The 19,380-nt window shown below is 42.6% G+C and overlaps 1 protein-coding gene across 2 annotated transcripts in view; it reads right to left on the bottom strand.

Moving 5' to 3' along the window:
* Positions 1–19,380, bottom strand: part of LOC123529229 (protein SSUH2 homolog) — a 92,372-nt gene that overhangs the window by 53,319 nt on the left and 19,673 nt on the right. For both annotated transcript variants that reach the window (XM_045309464.2, XM_045309463.2), the window contains exon 2: positions 13,545–13,574. In XM_045309464.2, coding sequence (XP_045165399.2) covers positions 13,545–13,574 — 30 coding nt within the window. The remainder of the gene's footprint in view (positions 1–13,544; positions 13,575–19,380) is intronic.

Below are 19,380 nucleotides of genomic sequence, written 5' to 3'. Positions count from 1 at the left end.
TTGACGGAAAAGATTAGGCGTCGGTAGGTGTACTAAAATAAAACGACATATTCCTTTATTGTATTTTATTTCGTTTCACAAATCCATATTATGCTTTTTAATAAGCGTCTCTCGCAGTTCTAAATAAAGAGCTACATCAATGATATCTACAGTAAAATAAAATCATGTTTATTATTCTTCTCTCGAACTGGAAACCAATCGTATTGAAATTCTTGACCACCCCCTCGTATCACATCGTTGACATGAAGCGCTATTTCCTCGTTCTCAGGAATATAAGTCATCCAGTCACTTTCGCCCCAATATTGAAATTCATCTGATGAAAACGACGATCAAAGTGTCTTTAAAAGATCATAGGTTGGAAAATTTTTGTGTCGTTATTTTACTAAGAGCCATTCTATACGGCTCATAGTCCAACATGTAACATAACGATATATACGGTCTTTCTACACAGCCAGAAAATAGTTTTCTACAGAGATCCGATGGTAACACATCCATCATTTACACTATTTAAAACTGCCTCTTTAGCCTGTCTTTCATACAAATTTCGTGTAACTGATCAATACAATTCAGCAACTAGTTCAACGCTTTAAAATGCTCTTTTCTACCAATTTCTGTTTGCATGATGATCACAGAGCATAGTTAGTACATCTATGTAGATATTTCAGGGTCCTTCGGGTTCCGTGCTGATGTTACAGGGGCAATAGGAATTTGGTTGCAAGCTATGTTCGCACCACTTGAGTTCTATTTTCGGATGATATTTGCTCATGTATTGTCGGAGCATATATACCCATGTAGAGTAATTCATATCGAACTCTATTCTGGTTTTTGTTATGTCCTTGTACTTAACATAGAGGACACCCCTTCGCTTCCAGAAAGTCGCGTAAAGCACACTCTATGTCTACCAAATAATGTTCGTCAGGCAAATTAATCTCCATGTCCGTATACGGATCACCAGTGTGGATGATGGAGAAGTCTACATTCAAATTCGTCCTGTTTCTTATATAGCTTGTCAATAATTCTACCAAATGTCTTCCGAAAACCCAAAATGTACTTTACTGTAATGCACTTCGTAAAGCCATACTTTGTGATGTACCGGACACACTTCCTTTAGGTCCGCAGCGAAGGAATTCATCATATTCTCGAATACTCCCGAGCTAATTTCCATGATTTGACTTCTGAATGATTTTGTCTGATGAAAGCGCTATTATATGCTCGCCACAAAGCCTCGATTTCAAAAGGAGGCTTGTATTTTTAGTAAGAACGTCATTTATCTCAATTCTGATTGGTCAATTAAAATAGTAACACTGGATTAAACCGGTAAAAACCAGATAAGAGGCACTTATTTTCAATAATTCTTATTTAAAGGGCAAATATTAAACTTTCCCTGCGGTTTTATCTCAGTATTGGAAAACAAAGTCGATCCGTGTTATCGCTTGTCAAAATTCTGCTTCCTGATTGGTTGTAGGTAGCGAAGTGTTATATACTGGAGTTCTACAGGTAAATATCATTCGATTCGAGGATCTCAGGTAGAGCGCACATCACGGTTTATGCTGTATGAACGATTAAATTAGGTATTTCTATTTCATTTTTCGTATCGGGTTTATTAAAGTCATGTTGCTATAATCATTTCTATACTTATGTATAAAGCGTTAACGCGTTGTTTAAAATCGATAAATATGTAGCGCGGAGTAGACGTAAAGCGATACGTGTCTTAACCTGTCTAGTGTATTGGGAAAATGTTACCGTTTGTCAAAATACTGCATTCCGATTGGCTGATGGTAGTGATGTGTTATATACTGGAGTTCTACAGGTAATATCATTCGATTAGAGGATCTAGTAAAGCGCACATCACGGTTTATGCTGTATGAACGATTAAATTAGGTATTTCTATTTCATTTTTCGTATCGGGTTTATTAAAGACATTTTGCTATAATCATTTCTATAATTATGTATGAAGCGTTAACGCGCTGTTTAAAATCGATATATGTGTAGCGTGGAGTAGACGCAAAGCGATACGGGTCTTAACCTGTCAGGTGTATTGGAAAAACGCTACCGCTTGTCAAAATACTGCATTCCGATTGGCTGTTGGTAGTGAAACGATATTTCTATTCAACCATCTAAAGATTTGATTCATTAGGCGAATTTATCCGGACAGGTAAGTTGTATGAACGATTGAATTAGGTATTTCTGTTTCATTTTTTCGTATCGGGTTTATTAAAGACATTTTGCTATAATCATTTCTATAATTATGTATAAAGCGTTAACGGCGCTCTTTAAAATCAATATATGTGTAGCGTGGAGTAGACTTAAAGCGATACGTGTCTCAACCTGTATTGGAAAAACGTTACCGCTTGTCAAAATACTGCATTCCGATCGGCTGTTGGTAGTGAAACGATATTTCTATTCAACCATTGATTCATTAGGCGAATTTATCCGGACTGGTAAGTTGTATGAATAATTTAGTGAATTATTTCTATTGTATTTCGTATCGGGTTTATTAAAGAAATTGTAATCATTATATTAATGCGCTCATAAATCGCGCTATGTAAAATCATCGTATTTGTACGTTATAGAACGGGTTTAAGCCTGTCAAAATAGTTTATTCTCTGATCAGTATTCAGACTTACCGTTGTCATTTGCAGAAGAGAACGCCTGATCCCCGCAAAATTCGTCTGCGCCGGTGAAAGTGTTAACGGTAAAGTTTTCCATGTCACCCGTATGAATTCCAATGGATGACGGCTGTGCACTCTCTTATATACGATTCGCTTTCTGAATTCGCGATGTCATTCGTTAATAATATTGAGCGTTGATTGGTTAAGATTTTGACGTTTTCATTGGTCAAAACGACTTTATTGGAGACGTTTTATTGGTTCTTTTTCCTGCCTTCTGATTGGCTATTTTATGTTTAGAAACGACGGTATTAATCTGTATTCTAAACGGATAAAGAGTGTTGGTTTATTTTAGCGTGAGATATCGACGGGTTTACATCCGTTTAGTAGGTAATAGTTTGTCTTTTAATTTCATTTTATAAATAGGTATTCTCGTAGGGTTTTAATGACTGGTCAGCTGTACGTAATTATATTATACATTTTCTTTCGAATGATTTTACTAGAGGTTCTTTATAACGCATGCGTATAGCTTTGTTTTCGTGTTATCTCCGGGCCTAACTAAACTAAAAGGAACCAGTGTGTGAGCCATCTGGTCTAGTCGCGTAATGGCTGTCAAGTATTTGAATACTAATTTTTCACTTAACAGAGGTCTAAATTGAGGCTAGTTTTTGTTTAAATTTCACTGTGGATGTATTGTTGACATTTTGGTAGGAAACATGGGAGAGCAGGTTATATTCGGTGAAGTCAAGCTCAATTTTAGTATGAGTAGTACTTCCGGGTCACAGAAGTGTGATTTTGATGTCAGTTTACAGTAATGTGACCAGAGAAATCTCTCTTAGAAGATACATGACCCTTACTTTTCTCTTCATTTTATATCAGTTTTATCATAACTCTTTAAAATGATTTGTTCTCTGAAATGGGTCTAGCTATGTTTGGTAGCTCTTTGAAAAACGTCAGTTTTATATAGAATATATAGGGAAAACTATCTAGGCTATTGTGACCTGTAGGGCTGACCCTCGATGTGCGCGAACACGCCCTAGATAAGTATACAAGACATTCCTAAGCATTTTCATAAATACGTCATTAGAATTCAAAATGGCCGCCGCACACGCGCACTTATTATGAATTCTTATATGCAAATGAGTTACTAATTATAGTAACTAGGTCATCCAAGATGGCGCCCGATTGTTTGCCCCCAAAGTGGCCCCTATACTACTCTTATCTCTAAGGTTCTACAAACAAATGTAACTGGGGTCTTAGAAATAAACATGATATTCCTATACTACAACCTGTTTCAAGTTAAATGATTTTCTTATTATTCATTAAACTTCAAATGGACACAATTTCCCCTGCCTTTAATATCAACCCAATTTTTTCCTTCAACTAACACCTTTGTATCTTTCCAGGTTCGTACTTGGTTTTTGTTTCCTCCTTAAATAAACATAATTTCATGTAAGTATAAAACTCAAATTTTCATTGTTACCATAATTGTAATGCAATTATTTTATTTTATGTAAGTCTTTAGACTTACTTCTTAATCCTGTTGATATATTATATATGTATGCAGGTGTATGAAATAAATATTGTTTAAACTAAGTTTTTTGTTTAATATTGGTTTAATAGGTTCACTTCCCACAGTGCCCCTTGACTTCCGTACCACTTAGTACATAAGTAACACCATCTCCACATCACTCAGAAGCGGAGAAGGAAAAATGTCACGGTGGCCATTACCTATCCTGGACTACAGTCGAATCGTCACGGTGACCATTACATATCCTGGGCTACATTCGAATCGTCACGGTGACCATTACCTATCCTGGGCTACAATCGAATCGTCACGGTGGCCATTACCTATCCTGGGCTTATTCGAACCGTCACGGTGACCATTACCTATCCTGGGCTACATTCGAACCGTCACGGTGACCATTACCTATCCTGGGCTACAATCGAATCGTCACGGTGACCATTACTAGTACCTATCCTGGGCTACATTCGTATCGTCACGGTGACCATTACCTATCCTGGGCTACAATCGAATCGTCACAGTGTCCATTACATATTCTGGGCTACATTCGAATCGTCACGGTGACCATTACCTATCCTGGGCTACAATCGAATCGTCACGGTGACCATTATCTTTCCTGGGCTATAATCGAATTGTCACGGTGACCATTACATATCCTGGGCTAGAGCCCGCAACCTACTAAATGGTAGTCTTATGTCTACTGACCTAATTACACCAGCCTTTCTTACGGATCTATTTATCAGCGATTCAAATATTTTTTCATTGTAAAGACAGGTTTAAGATATAGGTTTCTTAATGTGTTTTTTATATGCAATGTCATACCCAGCTATTTATATTATGTAGTTACCCGTAACGACGGCTTTTCAATACTCCTATGTTTACTGACTATAACAAAACAGCAACACAAAATACAGTACTGAAAAAGTTAATTAGAACACACTCAACGAACTATTTTACTACGATTTTAAGTTATATAAAAACGAAACAGGCACTTCAGATCTAAGAAAATCTGTTTTTTCTACGAAGAAAGGATTATGAATACTGGGACATATTTCAACTATTCACTCCATAGCAAGCTCGAACTTTGAGTTCCGTAAACTATTTATATATACAAAAAAAAAAAGATTAAAATAAATTCAATTTTGTATGATTAACCAATACATGTACAAATGCTTTCAGACAGAATGGCGTTCTACACATTGCAGAGAAAATACATCCAGTGAATTGCACGGGAGTTCTTTTTCCCGCCTTCTTTGAGAATTCTATTAGTTACATCGCATAGCAACTGTGCATTACAATGACCGACTGTAAAATGAAATGATATTGGTTAGTTCTAATGAAATCAACTCGACTAAAATAAGATAACTGAAATAGGACCGAACAATCTTGACAAACAAAAATGGATTGAACATACATCAAAATGCTGATGAATAATAAGGACAATGTAAATATTTAATACGATATTTGTCAATTACTGGTTTGTGTATAGGTATCGCACAGTAATAAGGCGCTTTGAAATGTAAACAAACAAAAACAGTAGCATAAATTTCAGTCAATACACTACGTTTACGATGCAAACAATAATTCCTCGTTGGCCGAGCGGTAACGGTATTCGTGTTATACTTTTTCGTCGGGAGTTCGATTCCCAGACCCGTAAACATATTTTTTTTTAAACTGTATTTAATTTCTTTTTTTTTTTCAATACGATTCAACGAAAACAACACGGGTTGGTTAATATAGTACTAACTTGTTCACTGACTTATGTCACTGTTAACACGTAATCATGTTTAAATACGCATCGTCTTTAATATGATCTTACGTTTCTGCAGCTTTCGTGAATGAATTAGAAACCAGAGAAAACGAACTTAAAGTATGTAAATTAAATGCAAAATGAAAAAAAAAAAATGGACGGATGCAAGGTTCGAACTATCAAAACTATCAATACAAAATGATTACATGTCTATCCACTCAACCTACTGCGCTATCAAGCCAACTATTGAACTTACTTCCTATATCTTTTGTTTTAAAAGAGAGAGCTAAGTACTGATTGTTTATTTACATGTTGCTAAAAATAAAAACGCCATAATACTGTGCGGTACTTATACACAAACACAATCTATAGATAGCCAGGGATACACCGTTTTAATTATTGGCTGTCGAAGATTGGTTGTCAGATCTAATTCCCATACGGTTTTCATTGTCATATTTCTTTGTATTGATAAATGTTTTATTGCATTGAATAGTCAATAATAATTTAATAAAATGGAAGGGTCTCCGTGGGGGCAATGTGTTAAGTAAAAGTGATCACTTTGAATCACTTGTCCCTCACCACTGTGGGTTCAATTCCCCGGCATGCACACCCTCACCATTGTGGGTTCAATCCCCCATACAGACCCTCACCACTGTGTGTTCAATCCCCCATACACGCCCTCACCATTGTGGGTTCAATCCCCCGGCATGCACACCCTCACTACTGTGTGTTCAATCCCCCATACACACCCTCACCAGTGTGGGTTCAATTTCCCATGCACACCCTCACCACTGTGTGTTCAATCCCCCATACACACCCTCACCATTGTGGGTCCAATCCCCAGGCATGCACACCCTCACCACTGTGTGTTCAATCCCCCATACACACCCTTAACATTGTGGGTTCAATCCCCCGGCATGCACACTCTCACTACTGTGTGTTCAATCCCGCATACACACCCTCATCATTGTGTGGGTTCAATCCCCCGGCATGCACACCCTCACTACTGTGTGTTCAATCCCGCATACACACCCTCACCAGTGTGGGTTCAATCCCCCGGCATGCACACCCTCACTACTGTGTGTTCAATCCCCCATGCACACCCTCACCATTGTGGGTTCAATCCCCCGGCATGCACACCCTCACTACTGTGTGTTCAATCCCGCATACACACCCTCACCACTGTGTGTTTAATCCCCCGGCATGCACACCCTCACTACTGTGTGTTCAATCCCCCATACACACCCTCACCATTGTGGGTTCAATCCCCCGGCATGCACACCCTCACAACTGTGTGTTCAATCCCGCATACACACCCTCACCACTGTGTGTTCAATCCCCCGCCATGCACACCCTCACTACTGTGTGTTCAGTCCCCCATACACACCCTCACCACTGTGTGTTCAATCACGCATACACACCTTCACCACTGTGTGTTCAATCCCCTGGCATGCACACCCTCACCACTGTGTGTTCAATCCCCCATACACACCCTCACCATTGTGGGTTCAATCCCCCGGCATGCACACCCTCACTACTGTGTGTTCAATCCCGCATACACACCCTCACCACTGTGTGTTCAATCCCCCATACACACCCTCACCAGTGTGGGTTCAATCCCCTGGCATGCACACCCTCATTACTGTGTGTTCAATCCCCCATACACACCCTCACCATTGTTGGTTCAATCCCCCGGCATGCACACCCTCACTACTGTGTGTTCAATCCCCCATACACACCCTCACCACTGTGTGTTCAATCCCCCATACACACCCTCACCACTGTGGGTTCAATCCCCCGGCATGCACACCCTCACTACTGTGTGTTCAATCCCCCATACACACCCTCACCACTGTGGGTTCAATCCCCCGGCATGCACACCCTCACCACTGTGGGTTCAATCCCCCATACACACCCTCACCAGTGTGGGTTCAATCCCCCGGCATGCACACCCTCACCATTGTGTGTTCAATCCCCAATACACACCCTCACTACTGTGTGTTCAATCCCCCATACACAACCTCACCATTGTGGGTTCAATCCCCCGGCATGCACACCCTCACCATTGTGGGTTCAATCCCCCGGCATGCACACCCTCACTACTGTGTGTTCAATCCCCCATACACACCCTCACCATTGTGGGTTCAATCCCCCGGCATACACACCCTCACTACTGTGTGTTCAATCCCGCATACACACCCTCACCACTGTGGGTTGAATCCCCCGGCATGCACACCCTCACTACTGTGTGTTCAATCCCCATACACACCCTCACCATTGTGGGTTCAATCCCCGGCATGCACACCCTCACACTGTGTGTTCAATCCGCATACACACCCTCACCACTGTGTGTTCAATCCCCGCCATGCACACCCTCACACTGTGTGTTCATCCCCCATACAACACCTCACCATTGTGTGTTCAATCACGCATACACCTTCACCACTGTGTTTCAATCCCCTGGCATCACACCCTCCCACTGTGTGTTCAATCCCCCATACACACCCTCACCATTGTGGGTTCAATCCCCCGGCATGCACACCCTCACACTGTGTGTTCAATCCCCGCATCACACCCTCACCACTGTTGTTCAATCCCCCATACACACCCTCACCAGTGTGGGTTCAATCCCCTGGCATGCACACCCTCATACTGTGTGTTCAATCCCCATACACACCCTCACCATTGTGTGTTCAATCCCCCGGCATGCACACCCTCACTACTGTGTGTTCAATCCCTCATACACACCCTCACCACTGTGTGTTCAATCCCCATACACACCTCACCACTGTGGTGTTCAATCCCCCAGCTGCACACCCTCACTACTGTGTGTTCAATCCCCCATACACACCCTCACCACTGTGGGTTCAATCCCCCGGCATGCACACCCTCACCACTGTGGGTTCAATCCCCCATACACACCCTCACCAGTGTGGGTTCAATCCCCCCGCATGCACAACCCTCACCAGTGTGGTGTTCAATCCCCAATACACACCCTCACTACTGTGTGTTCAATCCCCCATACACAACCTCACCAGGTTCAATCCCCGGCATGCACCTCCTGTGGGTTCAATCCCCCGGCATGCACACCCTCCACGTGGTGAATCCCCCGGCTGCACACTCACTACTGTGTGTTCAATCCCCAATACACACCCTCACCATTGTAGGTTCAATTTCCCATACACACCTTCACCATTGTGGGTTCAATCCCCCGGCATGCACACCCTCACTACTGTGTGTTCAATCCCCCATACACACCCCACCATGTGGGTTCAATCCCCATGCACACCTCACCACTGTGTGTTCAATCCCCCATACACACCTCACCATTGTGGGTCCAATCCCCAGGCATGCACACCCTCACATGTGGTTCAATCCCCCATACACACCTACATGTGGGTTCAATCCCCGCATGCACACTCTCACTATGTGTGTTCAATCCCGCATACACACCATCTCATCCCCCACCTCAACGTGTGTTCATCCCATACACACCTCACCAGTGTGGGTTCAATCCCCCGGCTGCCACTCACTCGGTCATCCCACACACCTCACCATTGTGGGTTCAATCCCCGGCTGCACCCCCAATGTGTTCAATCCCGATACACACCCTCACCACTGTGTGTTAATCCCCCGGCATGCACACCCTCACTACTGTGTGTTCAATCCCCCATACACACCCTCACCATTGTGGTTCAATCCCCCGCATCACACCCTCACTACTGTGTGTTCAATCCCGCATACACACCCTCACCACTGTGTGTTCAATCCCCCGCATGAACACCTCATACTGGTCAGTCACCTACACACCTCACCACTGTGGTTCAATCACCGCAACAACCTCACCATGTGTGTTCAATCCCTGGCATGCACACCTACCACTGTGTGTTCAATCCCCCATACACACCTCACCATGTGGGTTCAATCCCCCGGCATGCACACCCTCACTACTGTGTGTTCAATCCCGCATACACACCCTCACCACTGTGTGTTCAATCCCCCATACACACCCTCACCAGTGTGGGTTCAATCCCCGGCATGCACACCCTCATTACTGTGTGTTCAACCCCATACACCTCCCATGTGTAATCCCCGCATGCACACCCTCACTGTGTTCAATCCCATCACCTCCCATGTGTGTTCATCCCCATCACACCTCACCATGTGGGTTCAATCCCCCGGCATGCACACCCCCCTGTCACCCCATACACACCTCACATGTGGGTTCAATCCCCCGGCATGCACACCCTCACCACTGTGGTTCAATCCCCCATACACACCCTCACCATGTGGGTTCAATCCCCGCATGCACACCTCACCATTGTGGGTTCAATCCCCCATACACACCCTCACAATTGTGGGTTAAATCCCCCGCATGCACACCCTCACCATTGTGTGTTCAATCCCCAATACACACCCTCACTATGTGGTTCAATCCCCATACACAACCTCACCATTGTGGGTTCAATCCCCGGCATGCACACCCTCACATTGTGGGTTCAATCCCCCGGCATGCACACCCTCACCACTGTGGGTTGAATCCCCCGGCATGGACACCCTCACTACTGTGTGTTCAATCCCCAATACACACCCTCACCATTGTAGGTTCAATTTCCCATACACACCTTCACCATTGTGGGTTCAATCCCCTGGCATGCACACCCTCACTACTGTGTGTTCAATCCCCCATACACACCCTCACCATTGTGGATTCAATCCCCCGGCATGCACACCCTGACCATTGTGGTTCAATCCCCGGCATGCACACCCTCACTACTGTGTGTTCAATCCCCATACACACCTCACCATGTGGGTTCAATTCCCATCACCCCTCACCATGTGGGTTCAATCCCCCGCATGCACACCCTCACCACTGTTGTTCAATCCCCATACACACCCTCACAATTGTGGGTTCAATCCCCGGCATGCACACCCTCACTACTGTGTGTTCAATCCCCCGGCATGCACACCCTCACCATTGTGGGTTCAATCCCCCGGCATGCACACCCTCACCATTGTGGGTTCAATCCCCCGGCATGCACACCCTCACTACTGTGTGTTCAATCCCCCATACACACCCTCACCATTGTGGACTCAATCCCCCGGCATGCACACCCTCACCATTGTGGGTTCAATCCCCCGGCATGCACACCCTCAATACTGTATGTTCAATCCCCATACACACCCTCACCACTGTGGGTTCAATCCCCCGGCATGCACACCCTCACCATTGTGGGTTCAATCCCCCGGCATGCACACCCTCACCATTGTGGGTTCAATTTATCATACACACCCTCACCATTGTGGGTTCAATCCCCCGGCATACACACCCTCACTACTGTGTGTTCAATCCCCCATACACACCCTCACACTGTGGTTCAATCCCCGCATGCACACCCTCACACTGTGTGTTCAATCCCCCATACACACCCTCACCACTGTGGGTTCAATCCCCCGGCATGCACACCCTCACCATTGTGGGTTCAATCCCCCATACACACCCTCACCATTGTGGGCTCAATCCCCCGGCATGCACACTCTCACTACTGTGTGTTCAATCCCTCACTACTGTGTGTTCAATCCCCCATACACACCCTCACCACTGTGGGTTCAATTTCCCATACACATCCTCACCACTGTGGGTTCAATCCCCCGCATGCACACCCTCACCATTGTGGGTTCAATCCCACATACACACCCTCACCATTGTGGGCTCAATCCCCCGGCATACACACCCTCACTACTGTGTGTTCAATCCCCCATACACACCCTCACCATTGTGTGTTCAATCCCCCGGCATACACACCCTCGCTACTGTGTGTTCAATCCCCCATACACACCCTCACCACTGTGAGTTCATCCCCCGGCATCCTCACTACTGTGTGTTCAATCCGCCGGCATGCACACCCTCACCACTGTGGGTTCAATCCCCCATACACATCCTCACCATTGTGGGTTCAATCCCCTGGCATGCACACCCTCACTACTGTGTGTTCAATCCCCCATACACACCCTCACCATTGTGGGTTCAATCCCCCGTCATGCACACCCTCACCACTGTGGGTTCAATCCCCCGGCATGCACACCCTCACTACTGTGTGTTCAATCCCCCAAACACATCCTCACCATTGTGGGTTCAATTTCCCATGCACACCCTCACCATTGTGGGTTCAATCCCCCGGCATGCACACCCTCACTACTGTGTGTTCAATCCCCCATACACACCCTCACCATTGTGGGTTCAATCCCCCGGCATGCACACCCTCACCATTGTGTGTTCAATCCTCCATATACACCCTCGCCATTGTGGGTTCAATTTCCCATACACACCCTCACCATTGTGTGTTCAATCCCCCAGACAGACCCTCACCACTGTGTGTTCAATCCCCTATACACACCCTCAAGACTGTGTGTTCAATTCCCTATACACACTCTCTCCACTGTGTGTTCAATCCACTATACACACTCTCTCCACTGTATATTTCTTGTATGGTTAATGTTATTGCATGAATATCAAATATTAAATCAACATGGCAAGGGGTCCGTTGGGCAAGTGTTAATAAAAGTGATCACTTTGATCACTGTCCCTCACCACTGTGGGTTCAATTCCCCGGCATGCACACCCTCACAATTGTGGGTTCAATCTCCCGGCATGCACACCCTCACCACTGTGTGTTCAATCCTCCATACACACCCTCACCACTGTGTGTTCAATCCCCTATACACACTCTCTCCACTGCGTGTTCAATCCCCCAGACAGACCCTCACCACTGTGTGTTCAATCCCCTATACACACCCTCAAGACTGTGTGTTCAATTCCCTATACACACTCTCTCCACTGTGTGTTCAATCCTCTATACACACCCTCACCACTGTGTGTTCAATCCCCCAGACAGACCTTCACCACTGTGTGTTCATTCCCCCATACACACTCTCACCACTGTGTGTTCATTCCCCGATAAACACTCTCACCACTGTATGTTCAATCCCCCATACACACCCTCACCACTGTGTGTTCAATCCCCCATACACACCCTCACTACATGTGTTCAATTCCCCATACACACCGTCACCACTGTGTGTTTAATCCCCCATACACACCCTCACCACTGTCGGTTCAATCCCCCATACACACCCTCACCACTGTGTGTTCAATTCCCCATACAGACTCTCGCCACTGTGTGTTAAATCCCCCATACACACCGTCACCACTGTGTGTTTAATCCCCCATATACGCCCTCACTACTGTGTGTTCAATCCCCTATATAGACTCTCTCCACTGCGTGTTCAATCCCCTAGACAGACCCTCACCACTGTGTGTTCAATTCCCTATACACACTCTCTCCACTGTGTGTTCAATCCACTATACACACTCTCTCCACTGTGTGTTCAATCCCCTATACACACCCTCAAGACTGTGTGTTCAATTCCCTATACACACCCTCACCACTGCGTGTTCAATCCTCTATACACACCCTCACCACTGCGTGTTCAATTCCCCAGACAGACCCTCACCATGCACTGTGTGTTCAATCCCCTATACACACCTTCAAGACTGTGTGCTTAATCCCCTATACACAAAGACAATAGCAAGAAGACTGTAAAAAGAACTGAAAAACGTTGCTGGGGCTACCAAATATATGTTCTATATTGTACTTACGTCCAGGTGTCTCGTCAGGATCATATTCGCCTGAAATGATAAAATTCAATAAATCACACTTTATTACAATATGCATTGTTTAATATTGTATACACCGCAACACCGCTAAATGTCGCAATTACCGTTAAATGTCGCAAGGTTGACGTTAAATGTCGCAACCACCGCTAAATTTCGCAAAATCATCTGCCGCTATATATGTCGCACCTTTAACGCTAAATGTCGCAAGACTTTGTCCACCGTTATATGTCGCAACACCAACGCTAAATGTCGCAATGCCTATTCAAAACTTTAAGCCCGACGGAAGTATTGTGTACTTTTTTGAGGTCAGCAGACTTAACATGTTATACAAATAATCATCTTTGTTCTAATTGCTAGTACATATAGAAACATACAGATGGCCCTATATCGCTTGCATGAATTTCACAGCTTATTTAAACAGTTTTGACAGAGGGTCACACACAAAAATATGTGTGAAAATACTTTGAAATAGGACCAGCGTTTTCTGACAGGAAGATTTTAAAGTTTCTACTACATAAATGATGGGGTAGGGGTAAGAAAGTGGGTGAAGACATTTATACAAATGCAAACCACCAAAGAAAGAAGCAAAAAAAAAAAAAAAAAAAAAGAAAAGGAAAAACAAAAATAAAATCTGAAAAAAAAAAAACTCGTGAGGATTCGAACCCACAAAACGATTTGCTTATATCCAATTGTTATCTGCATTTTACCCGACTGAGCTATGTTACCATATACTTAGTGAATATTTAAAATGAAGAAATACTAATATTTATGTGTCAAGTAATGTGCAAGCTTTATTAATTGTTATTCCATCAGTTATCATGAAATAGACTCGTCCTCGCGTTTCGGCGGGAATCACGTTATTATTGGGGATTAGTACCGTGTGTGAGTAGTACAGCCGTCGTGTTTACTACATGTCAAGATTTAGCCGTTATTTCTCATGTTTGAAATAATTTACATTTGATAGTGATAACGCTTGCACACGCCGGAAATCTGTCATTGCGGATTTAGTCGTTTTCATTGCTAAGCCTGGCTCAATCCACTTCCCCTGTTTTAAACATGGCGTGAGTTCTACTTCGTCTTTGTTTGAATATCATCGGCAAATTCCGACATTTAAATCAAAAGCTGTGTGTTATTTGGTAAGTATAAATGTATGAGAAATGATGTCCAGGCACAGCTAAGGTACATGTGATCGCACCTACCTGATGTCTAACAAACACATTTAGGGCAATATGTAGTAAACGCGCGTATACTATTTTTAGCTTACCTGTCACGTAGTGACAGTGTGAGGTTTTGTGATCACCTTTCCTAGCGAACACGATATAGAGACCACATTTTGTATGTGATCTTTATCAAAGTTGCACACAACTTGTATGGGTATAATATATCGGTTCCTTTTGAAAAAAGGCCAGATCCCATCATTGGTTCCAGAGTTATGGTCCCTTCAAGTTTCATAGAGATACTGTCATAATTATGGCCTCTCGAGAGTTAACAAGCTTTTCCTTACATTTTATCTGGTGACCTAGTTTTTGACCCCACCTGACCCAGATTTAAACGTCACCTATAGATAATCACGATTAATATTCTGACAAAATTTATTTACGATATGGCCATAGATATGGCCTCTAGAGTGTTAACTAGCTTTTCCTTAAATTTGACCTGGTGATCAAATTTTTGACCCATCTGACCCAGATTTGAACTCGACCTAAACATCATCAAAATTAACATTCTGAAAAAAAAGTTTCATTAATATATGGTCCTGAAAAAAAGTTTCATTAATATATGGTCACAAATGTGGCCTCTAGAGTGTTAACAAGCTTTTCCTTTGATTTGACCTGGTGACCTAGTTTTTGAACCCAGAAGACCCAAAATCGAACTCGTCCAAGATTTTATTTAGGGTAATATTCTGATCAAGTGTCATTAAGATTGGGCCAAATTGTGATCTCTAGACTGTTAACAACCTTTTCCGTTGATTTGACCTGGTGACCTAGTTTTTGAGCCCAGATGACCCGATATCAAATTCTTCCAAGATTCTATTGAGGGTAACATTCTGACCAAGTTTCATTAAGGTTGAACCAAAAGTGTGCATATGACCTCCACAGTTAACAGTCAAATTGTTGACGACGGACGACGAAGTCGGACGATGGACATAGGTTGATCACAAAAGTTCAACTTGCTCAGGTGACCTAATAAACCCTCATTTTTCCTCTAATGACACTTCTTTTTGTAAAATGGGGACTTATTTCTTTCGCAGATTTTTTGTTCAGTGAAATTAGAAAAGTTTCATGTTAAATTTCGTGTGTTTATGGCAAATACAAAGACAAAACTAAAATAGAGCTGTTTACTGTGCGACGCTGTCAAGAAAGCGATCCACAAAGGGTTAGTGGATTAAATCTGGCGCCGTTTCACTACAGATCACCCCATTTACTGTTCATATTTTCAAAGCTTATTAATTCAATGGGTTGAAGTTCTAGAAAATATAGTCTTGTGTGCGACACATCGTCTCATGATGGTGAACATTTGTGCCGAGTTATTTCAGTATCCCTTAATGCATAAAGAAGTTATAGCACGGACAAGAAAACACACCCTGTTTCACCTTGAAGTGTCACTTTTAAAAGAAAAGGAAATGAATAAGACGGACATTAACTACATATTGCCGATATTTGTGTGTAAACTTTGAGAGAGGTAGGTGTAATAGTATCGAAGTAATTGCACGACCAAATTTATGTGGACACATATACAAACAGACCGAACAGACAGACCGCATGGTGACTCCTATATACCGCCCTCCTTCAAACTTTGTTTGCGGGTTATAATTGTGAAGAAATACTACAGGAGCTTAGGAAACGCCGATATTTTATACATAAGTCAGTCGCAAACAGGCATACAGTCTTTTTTCCGAAAGTCGCAAGCACTTGTACAGTACTAAAGCAAGCATGCATACAGTCAGGTAATCACACCGAATCTTCTTTCATTGACGGTTATAAACAAATTGGAGATTTTAGCAATGATTTTATTTTATTTTACCAAACTAGTATTGTTTCTTTATCCATGAAACAGTGGAACTGACATCGTTTATAGGGTGTGATCTCGAGCGCACGGCATTTTATTTCGACCGCCCGACGTCTTATCTCGAGTGCATCTTATCTGGATTGCGGGACATCATATCTCGAACGCTCGACATTTTATCTTGAGCGTTCAATATCTTATCTCGAACGCACGACATCCTATCTCGATTTCACGATGTCTTATTTCGATCACACGACATCTTATTTCGATCGCTCAAGATAATTTAATTCAAAAATCATAAGATAGTTGCCGATAACTTTCCTACACGATACCAAAAAACAAGTGACCTTCTGTCAAAAATGAAGGCTTTACTAGCCCAGCCCAGCACAGCCCAGTCCAGTCTGATTCATTTAAGTAAAATCTGCTGGAAGATATATTCTTGTAATAGGGAAATGTATGATATATGCGACATAAAATGGCCTTGCCACCGAAGGATCGAATCCTTATATGTTGAAAGACAACCAACCGCAAATTGGTGCACATGCGAGTAATGCGAACTGCACCGACTTTGATAACGCTTTTTCATACAAAGGCGTGCACACGCGAGACTTTAACCTGTTCGTATTACTAATCATACGCTCGCAGCCAATTAACCTAAACCTAACACTGTTCCTGTGTTTTGTACCGTGCAGTAGTAAAAAACGAATGGATTCCTATTAATTGGTCATGGGTTCTAGTTCTTTGTTTGAATTTTACAGTTAATGTCATAGTAACACATCATCATCATCCCTACCCGCAATAACAATATTCCCTCACTCTTCCGTCCCACCCCCAAACATTACCCCCACCCCCTCCCCCACCACAAAAAATATTTTTTTACTATTTGTTGGTATTGTGTCTTTGATTCCTGTATCATTATATAACACAATAGTATGTTCATTATTTGCCTCGCGTAAGTGCATGCATTTAATCAATATTATCTTTGACATAGTGCAAAACTATTCTGATCTGCCATATCGGTTTTAGATACTTCTCTGTCGGGTTGTCACAGAGCTAATGAAGGAATCTAATTTTTATGCAGAAATGAAATAAAGATTGAATGTCGATGCTGAGTTTCGAACCCACATGGCAAAAGATCTGTTGAACATGGACAGTATGCTTTACCACTGAGCTAATTTGTAATTGGTACTACATGTAGTAAATATTCCAAAAATATATAGATTGTTACATGATAGAAAAATGTTGAATTCCCTATGTTCCATTTTAATCTATTTTTTATAGTCATGTTTGTAAATATCAAGTTATCGTTGGGGCATAGTATTTGTAACGATTACATGTTTATGTTATTATTGAGAAAAAGGGAATCGGGTAGTGAAACCATTATCCGTGACAAAATAGTTGTACTACTTTTGAATCTTGTTGACTGATTTACCATGAAGTAATCCCTGAATTACTAATAAAGACTTAATCGACTTTTCCGATGTTTTCGTTATCGTTTTCTATTTATAAGTCCATTCGCAGGATACTTGCGGGTGCAATAGTTTTTCACAAGAGGGTCATGATGACCCTGGATCGCTCACCTGAGTAATATGAGCTACATGTTTCAAATGTCAAACTGATGATAAAATATTAAGAAAGTCAGTAGGTCACATTCATGGTCAATGAAATTCAGTTTTACGATTTGTGTGCAAAACTGTGTGCGTCATCAAATTTTCAAGGATGTATCTTAAAAAACAAGAAAGTAGGTCAGTAGGTCAAGGTCACAGTCAAGTGACATCATATTACTTGGGGTCATCAGGTAATTATAATTAAACAGTCCTGGAAATAGGATCAGATGATTTTTAAAGTATTTTTCCTATATAACTCACATATTAACTAAGTGATCCCAGGGCAGGGCCTCTTTTAACCCCAGGGGCATAATTTGAATAATTTTGGTAGAGGACTACTAGACAATGCATCATACAAACTATCAAAAACCTAGGTAGTATGGTTTCAGACGAGAAGATTTTTAAAGCTTTTTCCTATACAAGTCTATATAAAACTTGGGACCCCCAGGGCAGGGCCTCTTTTCACCCAAGGGGTACAATTTGAACAATTTTAGTTGAGGACCATAAGACAATGCTACAACCCAAATATCAAAGGTCTAAGTGTTGTGGTTTCTGACAAGAAGATTTTTAAACTTTTTTCCTATGTAAGTCTATGTAAAACTTGGGACCCCCGGGGCAGGGCCATATTTGACCCTAGGGGATAATTTGAACAATCTTGGTAGAGGACCACTAGATGATGCTACACACCAAATATCAAAGCCCTAGGCCATGTGGTTTTGTACAAGAAGATTTTCAAAGTTTTCCCTATATAAGTCTATATAAACCAAATGACCCCCGGGGCGGGCCATATTTGTCCCTAGGGGGATAATTTGAACAATGTTGGTAGAGGACCGCTAGATGATGCTACACACCAGATATCAAAGCCCTATGCCCTGTGGTTTTGGACAAGAAGATTTTTAAAGTTTTTCCTTTCGGTTGCCATGGCAACCTGAGTTCTGCATGGAATTAAATTCTTTGAAAAATTTTGAAAGGGAGCCACCCAAGGATCATTCCTGTGAAGTTTGGTGTAATTCTGCCCAGTGGTTTACAAGAAGAAGATTTTTTTAGATATTGTTGACGAACGACGGACGGCGCACTACGCACGACTGACGACGGACATCAAGCGGTCACAATAGCTCACATTGTCACTTCGTGACAGGTGAGATAAAAAAATCAGAGGATCATTTTGTTGGCAGACGGACAGACAGACGGGGGTCAATCTTTAG

Source organism: Mercenaria mercenaria, chromosome 13, assembly GCF_021730395.1.
Source record: "Mercenaria mercenaria strain notata chromosome 13, MADL_Memer_1, whole genome shotgun sequence".
Lineage (NCBI taxonomy): Eukaryota > Metazoa > Mollusca > Bivalvia > Venerida > Veneridae > Mercenaria > Mercenaria mercenaria.
Note: the sequence above shows the minus strand (reverse complement) of the source record. Positions and strands in the feature narration are given on the sequence as shown.